Here is an 11,400-nt window from a genome sequence, read left to right on the forward strand (position 1 = left end):
GGTCTAGCTTCAATTGACTCACGCTTTCAACTATGAAACATACTAAATCTCCACAAAACCCCTTCTTAAATTTATTTATTTGTTACCTCATACTTTATCAAGTATGATCTAAGAAATAAACATTTTCCGGAAATTGTAATTCTTCCAATACTCCGAAAGATTGTTTAAATGGTAGTTAAGTCTTTAAAGTTTATTCAAATTGAATATTGTACTTTTTCATTCTTTCTTTCTTTTTCATTATCGTACCAATAAATCAATAAAGTCATGGATATAGTGAACCAGAAATTTTTACAACATTTATGAAATATGATGAAGATGGTGATAATAACTTAGATCTAACAGAACAACAACAATTAGCCTATGAAATTGATTTGGGTGTAAGTATGAATGTAATTATCATTATAATTTATTAGTTCAGTTCTTTTTTTGTTAGAGGCTAAATATTCAAAGAGATTTTTTATTACTACAATTCAAGTGTATTGAAATAAGCGTTACTTATTTACTTACGCCTGTTGCTCCCAATGGAGCATAGGCCGCCGACCAGCATTCTCCAACCCTTCCTTTCTAGTTCTATCTAATCGTTGTTCATTCTTCTCATGTCTGTCTCCATTTCTCAGCGTAATGTGTTCTTTGGTCTTCCTCTTCTCCTTTGGCCTTCAGGATTCCATGTGAGGGCTTGTCTTGTGACGCAGTTGAGTGGAAATAAGCCTTAGGATACTTAAAGTCCTTTACAGAGATTTTACCGGTATTCAATAGGTTGATAATTAAATCAAAGTGAAATTTAGTCATATGTAAAGAAAATGAACTCTAAAATTATAATACAAATAAGATCCGCAATCTTAGAAGCACCTTACTGTTTAGCATCCTAAAGGTATCATACAACAGTTCATTGATTCTTTGTTTTCTAAAGGTTTACTAATTGATTTGTATCTTGATTAAATCTATCATAAAAATATAGAAAATAAGTGTTAAATGCTGACTATTGTGGAATACTAACTTATTGTCTTTAATTAGTATGTAAGTAATGCATTCATATTTGTATTTGAGTTCTTCAAGACTACAAAAGCATTATTTTTTTAAGTATAACTTTAAACTGACATCCATTCTAACAACAGTGAATTACATCAAAAGCTATTCTTGATAATCATATTATATGGAATGCAATGTCCTGAATTATAAATTACTTAATGATTTCCATCCCAAACAACTGAAAATGAGGGAGTATTGGATAATTATTTCGTTCAAGAGTAAAAATGCTCAACAGTATTCACCGACGACCAAGATTAAACCCATGACCTTCAATTACAGTGTTGAAAACAGCGATATGGAACTACTGAGTTGAAATTTAATGATTCGGATTTTCAGATTTAGTTACAGATTTCGGAATGATTTTCCAGAAGTTCTAATGAGAAACTTACAGATGGTGTCAACTGTGTAAATGAGTGAAACAATTTATCTGCCGATGACATTGTCTAAGGTAAATATTATATCATTTCGAGACCTAAATTTCATGGGTTCAATACCATATGTACTGTGAATGGTTACGATTGTGGGGTATCGAATCAAGATAAAACAACTTTACGATTCTTCCCACTTTTTAGTGATTCCCTAGTTGATTTCGATATTTGATGATAATTATTTTCAGATTGTAAAAATGTTTCCACAATCTACTCTTGTAAATTATTTCTAATGAGGCTATAAAACACTGTATGTTGACACATGCACAACTAGACACATACATGAAACAATATTTGTTATGATGAATGGTATTACTATACTAAGTCTGTCCCCAAATGCCCTGGTACGGACGAGAGTGGGGAGAGTCCGCTCTCCCTCTCCAAATGATCTCACATGGCCACGCTTATATAGCCTCTGTCAGGGAAGTCCTACTCAATGCCTTCTCGTGGCACCGGTGTTGTTTACAAAATTGAGAGGACGAAAAGCGAATGTCCGACACTTTAACCGGGTTGGTAGACACGGTAAGTCCACCTAGGGGAGTTGGGAAACCCTGATTCCAAACCAATGGTACACATGAGCCCCAGTATCCTGAGGAAACAAATGGCGTATGAACCAATTGTTGGTCACCGGCTACCATGGGACTGCATCTCCTTACGATGCTCCACTGCCTTGTGGACTAGACCTTCAGGTCAAAGGCTCCGGGTGTGGCCCCCTAAGAAAACCACCTGCTTCATTTTGGGCAACTGGGCAGTATTACAGCTCTCACATAAATCGAATGAGATTTGTGCGGCGCATATTTATTTGGTGCTTCCTTGTACCAATATTTATGTGTTTAAATAAATAAATAAAATCTGTCTACAGATAATCTTAAGGAAATTATAGTCGATTATGATCTTGATGTTTTATTTTCTTTTTTATCAAATGTTGTTTCTTATTGTTTAATCATAGTTTCATATGAATTCATCTTTTTACATTGAAATCAAGGTAATCTATAAAATTGGAGAACCAGTTGATGAAGGGATTGGGACAGATGAAGATACCAATGGAAATTCTGTTAAAGATGAAGATAATGTAGGTTGAAGATAATTTCATATTTAAGTGATCAGCGTAGTTTTAAAACGATGTAATCTAATTATGAGAAGTTGAGTGAAGATTCATCTTATACTATTCGTATACAGAAGCCCAAAACTATAGATACCAACCTATTAAGTATTAAAAAATTCTCGAATAGTATAGCCCAACAGTTTAGGAGTGACTTACTGCTTTTTAGTAACCTACAAATAGCAGTAGTGATACTATATCTAGGATTCATGCAAAAGCTGTAGCCATGATATGCTATTTCAGAAATCTTTACCAAATCATACTATCATGATATGGATCTCATATGTAAAGACACCCACTGACATAACAAGGTTTAATTTCTGAATCACACACTAGTTGTATCCATCAATTAGACATTCACTAATAAATATCACAACCATCAATTAATGTCACACACTGTATACATAGATCGATTGATTGAGACTAGCATTTCTGTTATATTAACCATCTGTTCACAGGAAGAATATAATTAAAAAAATTTCCTAATGCAGCTAATATAAGCTGAAGGACCATTGAAAAGCTGATAGAAATAATCAGAAGTTTAATCTTAGGTCTCGAGTCCCGCATGCGGGATCGCGAATGAGTGCCGCTAAAGAGTCCCATATTAGGACGAAACAGCTGTCTGGCAATTCTAAGTTTTCAATGGTTATCTAACTTAGATCGGATTTTGATTTCAAAGACATTCAACAATGTACAAAGCCCCATATTGAAGCTATGAAAAGTAGTAGTGATGGTGATTTGGTGACGATCATGATGGTTAAATATTCTTAAACGACAAATTTGGTTTTTCAGTGAGTATAACTAGTTCATTAAATACCAACGAGTTTAATGAATCATGAAAACAAACATGAATAAGAAACTTCTACTATCGTAGTCTCCAATTATACTTAGAAACAGATATCTCAATGTTCGAATAGGATGCCATTATACACGAAGTGTATCAAATTATATATAAAAACTGATTGCTGTAAATAATATTTAATGGTCTCGTTATGTAACGAATCAAATTAAATTGAGGTGTTTAGACTACTGAACTCTAACTTAGTCGTCATATTATAATCCTGCTCAGTACAACATATAGAGAGGCTGGATTAGATCGATAGAAGGTAGTTAGAAGGAAACATATTTTTACTATTTAAATGAAATATAGACGCTTTGAATGCTATCACATTTTCACCAATGTATTAATTTGTTTTGTGTTGAGGTTAATAAAAAGGTATTGAGAGTTGTTTGTTAATAATCTCCAATAAAATAATCACAACAGGCGCTTGTAACTAATATTTCAAGAACACAGAATTGAGTTTAGGAAGCAAATAACTTATCAAATAGTCGCTTAATGTGGTTAGAAGACTCCGCATTTTGTCAGCGTCTTTACCAAACAAATTTATATTATCTGCGTATTCCAAGTCAACAAGTGAATCTCTTGGTAGAAGAACAACTCCTGAGAAGTCGGAAGAGTAAAGATCTTGTACATGGTTAATATACTTCTTTGGTACGTCTTTCAATGACAGACACTGACAAAGAACCTCACGACTAACAGAGTTGAACGCTGTCCTGAGGTTGAGGAATACAACTATAGCAAGACGTCGAAAAATATGTCTGTGTTCAAGAATCTGCCGAAAAGTGAATATTCGGTCCATACATCCATGTCTAGGTCTGAAACCAACCTGGTTTTCTCGGGTTCGCTCTTCAGGAGCTATAGTTAGACGTCGAAGTATTATTGAGGCTAATATTTTCAGACAATATATTGTTTAAACTGATTGCTCTGTGATTGTCACAAGAGAGTTTTCGTTCCTTCTTATAGACTGGAACGATCAACGATCGAGGCCAGTCAGATGGGATTAAATCCACCTCCCAGATCTCAGTCAATCCAATATTAGAAACTGGTTCATCAAGGTTATACATGTGTTTCAGACAATATAACCCGTTTGAGTAATCACGATAGGCAAGCTCGATCACTACGTTAATGTAGCAGCTACGGTAGTGGAACGAAAGTAGTACTCATTTTGGAACTTAATACGCATAACACAGTTGAGTGTTTATAAATAGTCACATAATGTTTGTTTAATAATTTACAACTCTTAGAAAAAATAATAAAATAGACATCGATAATACAGGATATGATACTAATTATGTATTAGTCCAACTTTCCTCATTAAAGAAATTACTAACCAAAAACAGTACATTTGTTTTAATGAGGAGTTTATTTTATTTATTTAAACACATAAATATCGGTACGAAGGGGAACCAGATATATATGCGCTACACAAATCTCATTTGATTTGTGTGATGGCTGTGATACTGCCCAGGTGCCCAAAATGAAGCAGGTGGTTTTCTTAAGGGACCACACCCGGAGCCTTTGACCTGAAAGTCTGATCCATAAGGCAGTGGAGCATCGTAAGGAGATGTAGTCGCATAGTAGCCGGTGACCAACGATTGATTCATACGCCATTCGCTCCCTCAGGATACTGGAACCCATGTGCACCATTGGTTTGGAATCAGGGTTTCCCAACTCCCCTAGGTGGACTTACCGTGTCTACCAACCCGGTTAAAGCGCCGGATATTCGCTTTTCGTTCTCTCAATTTCGTAAAAAACACCCCTGGTGTGAGAAGGTAGTGAGTAGGACTTCCCTGACAGAGGCTATATAAGCGTGGCCATGTGAGATCATTTGGAGAGGGAGAGCGGACTCTCCCCACTCTCGTCCGTACTAGAACATTTGGGGGCAATGAATGAGAAGGAGAAATGATAATGTTTACTTTAAAACTGAATAAAAGCTTAAAAATAAAACTAAATATTCAAGAGAATTAGTTTATTATTTTTCTTATTTATATTTTGACATAAATTACAATCGGATAATGATTATGTAATATTTATAAACTATTTCTTAATCCATTCATCAATTTAGTATGTTGATCCTGAAGACTATTATGAATTAATTCAAAATGTTGATTTTATGGAAGCTACACTTATTTCAATTATTACACGTATAGATGAATTATTAGCAAGTTTAGAGCAAATTGAAATAGCAAAACGTGAACATAGAATACAACTTAGTGGAATAGTTAAAGATATGGTAAGTGATAAATGTTATTTATTCATGAATGATTCCATTCTTATTAATACTGTTTATTTGTATGGTTTTCTGTATAAATATTGACCACAAAATGGTAAAGATTGTCATTTTATTTAAACTACAGTGCTGATCAAAGATTGTCAACTAATTTGGAATGTGATCATTAGTCTAACTAAATTAACAATTCTCTCCGTTAACTAAGGACAAAATTTGAAATTGTCTAGAACATTTATTCCACCAAGGAGAAAGAATATTATCTAGAGTACAGCTTTCGCGTATAGATATATATTTAAGATGTCCTTAAGGATAGGATTACACTTGACGGAGAAGCTTTGGAGGATGTGGAAACCTTTACATGTCTGGGCAGCATCATCGATGTACACGGCGGATCTGATGCAGATGTGAGGGCGAAGATCGGCAAAGCAAGAGCAGCATATTTACAACTGAAAAACATCTGGAACTCAAAACAATTGTCAACCAACACCAAGGTTAGAATTTTCAATACAAATGTGAAGACAGTTCTACTGTATGGGGCGGAGACGTGGAGAACTACGAAAGCCATTATCCAGAAGATACAAGTGTTTATTAACAGTTGTCTACGCAAGATACTTCGGATCCGATGGCCAAACACTATCAGCAACAAGTTACTGTGGGAAACAACAAACCAGATTCCAGTGGAAGAAATCCGAAAGAAGCGCTGAAAGTGGATTGGGCACACTTTGAGGAAATCACCCAATTGTGTCACAAGACAAACCCTCACATGGAATCCTGAAGGTCAAATGAAAAGAGGAAGACCAAAGAACACATTACGCCGAGAAATGGAGACAGACATGAGAAGAATTAACAAGAAATGGATAGGAGTATAAAGGAAAGCCCAGGACAGAGTGGGTTGGAGAATGCTGGTCGGCGGCCTATGCTCCATTGGGAGTAACAGGCTTAAGTAAGTAAGTAAGTTAAGGATAGGGTAACAGAATGAGATGTTAAAACATTAACAAACCAATGAGATAACTGAGTCGTTCTAAGCGGAAAAAACTGATAACGTGAAAAATTACAAAGACCAGTTGTACAAGTTATTTTGAGAATCCAGTACACCTAACAAACGTTTGATATCCTATTTTTTATGTTAACGGTTAACAGCATTTGGAAGGAAACCTTTGATCTAAACTCTGATTGACGTATTCGTTCTTCCTAGTTCTGGAAGAACAAAATCATTTCCTTTAGCATGTAGAATATTTTAATTGGTCGCGCTCGCTGAGAGACCTAAAGGTTCTACCTTCGATACCCGGCTGCAGAGTCACAGATATAAACTGCTCGGGAGTAGCATCAGTACACTAATTTCCAATTGACTTAGAGATGCACCCTGCAAGTATCATATAAATCAAAAAATAAACTGGTTATTTCTACTTTTGTTGAAACAGACTAACAATAAAACTGTATTTTTAATGTCTTACCTTACCTTCCGGCATCGATCAGAATCATTTTTTCATGAAACATTAAACCAGGGAGGAAGATAGAGATGAAGTAGAAACTATAACTTAATGGTCTAAACACATTTTTCCAATCACTGAGGTGCAAATCCGAACTCCGGTTTACCTCATGTTGATTTTAATGATAAAGCAATAAAAGAGTTCACAACACATAGAGTGACTCCGAGTCAAGTGCATAAACCTGTAGTTAATTAGTGATCTACACTGATACGGAAATAAAACACAAAATTATTTTTATTAGTTTCAACGATATACAATGAACCATCGGATTCTTTCCTTGCTGTTCAAGTTGATTAATACTGTGTTAAGAGTTAAAGACCTCATGGTCATGATCCGGTTGACCACTGTAACCTGTGCTTAAAATGTGGTCTTAGTGGAACCGTTATAATTTCTCTTATTACGACCCAGCTATTCCTATTGCTTAGTATTCCTGTACACTAATTCACTCGACAAGTTTCCAAATTAGAACATGGTTGAACAGGGAAGAAATTATATTCCGAATAACAAGGGTAGATGGAAGTAAGAAGCACAATGAGAAAAGCGTTAGTATATTTATAGTTTTTACATGAGAAGATTCTAGTGTGTTTTCCAAGTATCGACTAGCGCTGATTGGTTAAGAATTAGCCAATCAACATGCACCAACTCAATCGTGCACGGGACATGCTTTAATCCAATCTATGTCCCGCTAGCAAGAACAAATGTTTTTTTCACTGCTCCTCTAGATCTTTTGTTTTATTATTCAGATTCTTTATTCCTCAATCCAGAACTATTTGCATCCTGTCAAGGCTTATGCTATCATTAATACTACTGTTATTTCAATTGCTTTAACATTTTTACTATCATCACAAGGCAGTACTAATGTAGTGTGGCGACCTGCTGATTTGTGAAAAATTCTTTGTTGAACAAGCTTGACTAGCCCATGCTAGAGTTCGATATAAGTGCTTCAGACACTTAAAAATGAACTCAGTCCAATTATCTTAAGTAGTAATATTAATGAAGCATTTACGAGTTCAAATTTAATTAAGCATACTTATTCATAAAACGGGTTTTACCAACTGTTTAAAAATAAGTTCAACAACTCTTTCAACCGTCTTCAAAGTTCATTGTAGGTCAGATAGATGTATAATCTGTCAAAGAAATTCAGAACTATAGACTTTATGAAACATCGATATGGTTGTAGAAACGAAGATAAATTATAATAAAACCCTTCTTAGTACTAAGCTCAAATACTATCAAACAGTAAAAAACCCTATAAATCTTATACGAAAAATCGCATATTAAGAGCACAATGTATGATGTACTAGAAATGGATAAAAATTTACATCTGAAAGAATTTATACTGTGGTGTGGGCTACTTATGTCCACATAAGTAGTATATGGTGATGGTCAGACACAGAAGAAGACGGATAAGGAAAGAACTGAAATGAAGCGCAATTGGTAGGAAAATGCATAAACAATGAAATTAGAGAGGATGAACTGATATTTACAGAAGGAACAGTCAAGATTGAGATAATTGGTTGTTATTTTGCAAATTAACTGTTTGCTATATGGTTATCAGAATTTAGTGAGATAGTCTGTAATTTGTGCTTAAATACATTCGATTGTCCCCAGTCGTGGTCTTGTTCACTACAACGCTACCGTAATAAGGAAAATTGACTAAAGCTTTTGTGTATAACAATTACTAATTCTAACAAAAAAATCCGGTGTACATGTAGAAAATGAATTTGATAATCATAACAAATTAAAGGCTGGGTAAGCAAAGATGGATAGTGGCTAGCAGTGGAATCCAGGAAGCGCGTTTCGTCCTATTTGGGACTCGTCTATATCGAGGCAATACGCACAGTATGTACATATGCCAATTAGAGACTGACCAGTTGTAGTCCTAAAAACATCAATGGGAAGATCCAAACAAACAATACTAAGTAAATTTTAAATTAAAGGCTTGTTTGAAATATATATAAGTTAGCAATAAAACGCAAAATGCACATTTCATTCCTGTTAGTTGTTAGTATAAATTCATCAATCAGTTTCATTGCCTCTGATTAGGTCAAGAAAAAGAAAATATGAACTTTGTCAACAATGAATATTTGTAAGTAAATAAAAAAAGAAACCATACCCTTGATTCAACATTCAAATATCAGTAGAAATACTAACGGACCAAAACGTAGGTGGATGTAGTTGATGATATCTAGACTGAACTGTTATATAGTATCAAATATAGTGAAAATATGATCACAGGCGATAAGGATTCCGTAAAAAAGCGTTGATAAATGGACAGAACAATCATCCCGGTCCTAGAAAAACATATGGGAAACTGAAGATTCATCTTAACATTAATGGGATGTACAACTCTAATAATTTAATCCAGAGCGTATGCATTTTTATTTAAGGTACTAGTCAAGCTGACGAATCCATGCACCTACATTGTGGTCGACATAAGTAAGCCATCACTTATTACTTTAAATGTCCAATCAGTGTTAATGAAGACATTAATTTTATTGCATACAGTCTGAATGGAACATAATATTGATTTTAAAGAAAAATACTTTCTCACGATCGTACATCAACGGATAAGCTTATTCTCAGACTGTTCAAATGACTGAAGAAACATCACTTTCAATAGTTACCTAAGATAAAGATATAAAGATTGTGTTTGAGATAAACTAACTCCAAGAGTGAAAAATGTCTTGAAATAGATTATATTCTACTTAGTCTATTCAACTCATTCCTTGTAAAAATCTAGATGAGGTTATACGCAACGTTTTTAATGTTCACTGTGTCATGCCTAGAACTTTCGGTCATTTTTATGTCCACTTATTAGGTGAATGGTGCATATTAGTGTGTATTTTTTTTACTCCAAAAACAAGGATAACAGTTAACTGTCACAAATATAAGATGTCTCACTATTCAAGATATAACATTGCTGCCCACCAATAATGAAATAACATACCTTGTTTTTCAGTTCAGTTTATGATATACAAGCTGAATGAACCATCACTGTTTTATTCTTTTTTCTACATTTTTTAGTCTCGAACACTTCAGTTGAAATAAACGTATGGTTCTAAACGATTTTATTAACATTTATTTAGTACTCTTCATAATAGAATAACAGGTAATATCATCATCATCATTATAATGAATTTGTCATTTATTGTTGAATAATGTTAACAACTATGTTCTAAATAAAAGCTCATTTAAAATTTAACAAAACTTTAATTAAAATTGATTTGAATGCACTAAGTTGTGTTGTACTTTGGTTTTTGAATTTTTATTATCAGAAGGGGTTTTGTGGAGATTTAGTATTTTCATAATTGAAAGCGTGAGTCAGTTGAAGCTAGATCACCAGGGAAAACCTGGAAGCACTGGACAGTCGTTTCGTCCTATTGTGGGACTCCTCAGCAGTGCGCATCCACGACTCACTGAAGACAATTGGTGAACGGTTGCCCAACTTCGTGGATTGGTTGGAGTTAGACATAAACACCATCGGATGCTGGCTCAGTGGTCTATCGGTTAAGTGCTCTGGCGCGGGACTGGTAGGTCCTGGGTTCGGATCCCGCGAGGCGAGGTCGTGGATGCGCACTGCTGAGGAGTCCCACAACAGGACGAAACGGCTGTTCAGTGCTTCCAGGATTTGAATTTTTAGCAAATATTATCACCATGATTCTTATTATATTTAAGAATTTTAAAATAAATTTCTAATTATATAACCAAGATTTGAATCTAGCAATTAATCAGATAGATAAACAATACCCAAGTTTAACTTAATTGAAGGTTACAACCATTTTGCCAACATAATGAACATGTTACCTCAATTTTGTATTACTAAAAATAATATGGATATGACTGAACACTAGTCATTAATCTATCTTGTTTACGATAGAATTCCGAAATGTGTAGAAAAATTTACTCTAAACAATACTAGCTTAATTATGGTTCATAGTTCCGAAGGGTATACAACAGTTCAACATTAAGATACCTTAAGTAGTCGTAAATATTCACGGCATCGGAAATGAATGTCAAGATGAACATAAAGTTTGAACTAAGATTGTCGTTGTTAGCTGCTTACTTAGGATATCTAAACTAATCAGACTTAGTTCAAATTAGGCATCTAAACACCAGTGGGAAATAAATTGTAACACTACTTGTATAATACAAATACACCAAACGAATCACTTCATGAAAACACAAGTACATTTAGTAGTATTAGTAACACGGCTTATTATTACGTGATCTATGTACTATCATAGAACAATTACATCTAACAGTACAAACTAATTTGA

At 34.4% G+C, this 11,400-nt stretch overlaps 1 protein-coding gene across 1 annotated transcript in view; it reads left to right on the plus strand.

Annotated features, from left to right (window-relative positions):
- The window catches only part of Smp_165660 (hypothetical protein), a gene marked incomplete at its 5' end in the record, with an annotated part of 34,213 nt that extends 23,897 nt beyond the window's left edge, over positions 1-10,316 (plus strand). Inside the window, 4 exons of the mRNA XM_018798107.1 lie at positions 263-377; positions 2,443-2,529; positions 5,466-5,633; positions 10,148-10,316. Coding sequence (XP_018653082.1) covers positions 263-377; positions 2,443-2,529; positions 5,466-5,633; positions 10,148-10,171 — 394 coding nt within the window. The 3' untranslated portion in view covers positions 10,172-10,316. The remainder of the gene's footprint in view (positions 1-262; positions 378-2,442; positions 2,530-5,465; positions 5,634-10,147) is intronic.
- Positions 10,317-11,400: the final 1,084 nt, after the last annotated feature.

This window comes from Schistosoma mansoni, chromosome 6 (genome assembly GCF_000237925.1).
Source record: "Schistosoma mansoni strain Puerto Rico chromosome 6, complete genome".
Classification (NCBI taxonomy): Eukaryota; Metazoa; Platyhelminthes; class Trematoda; order Strigeidida; family Schistosomatidae; genus Schistosoma; species Schistosoma mansoni.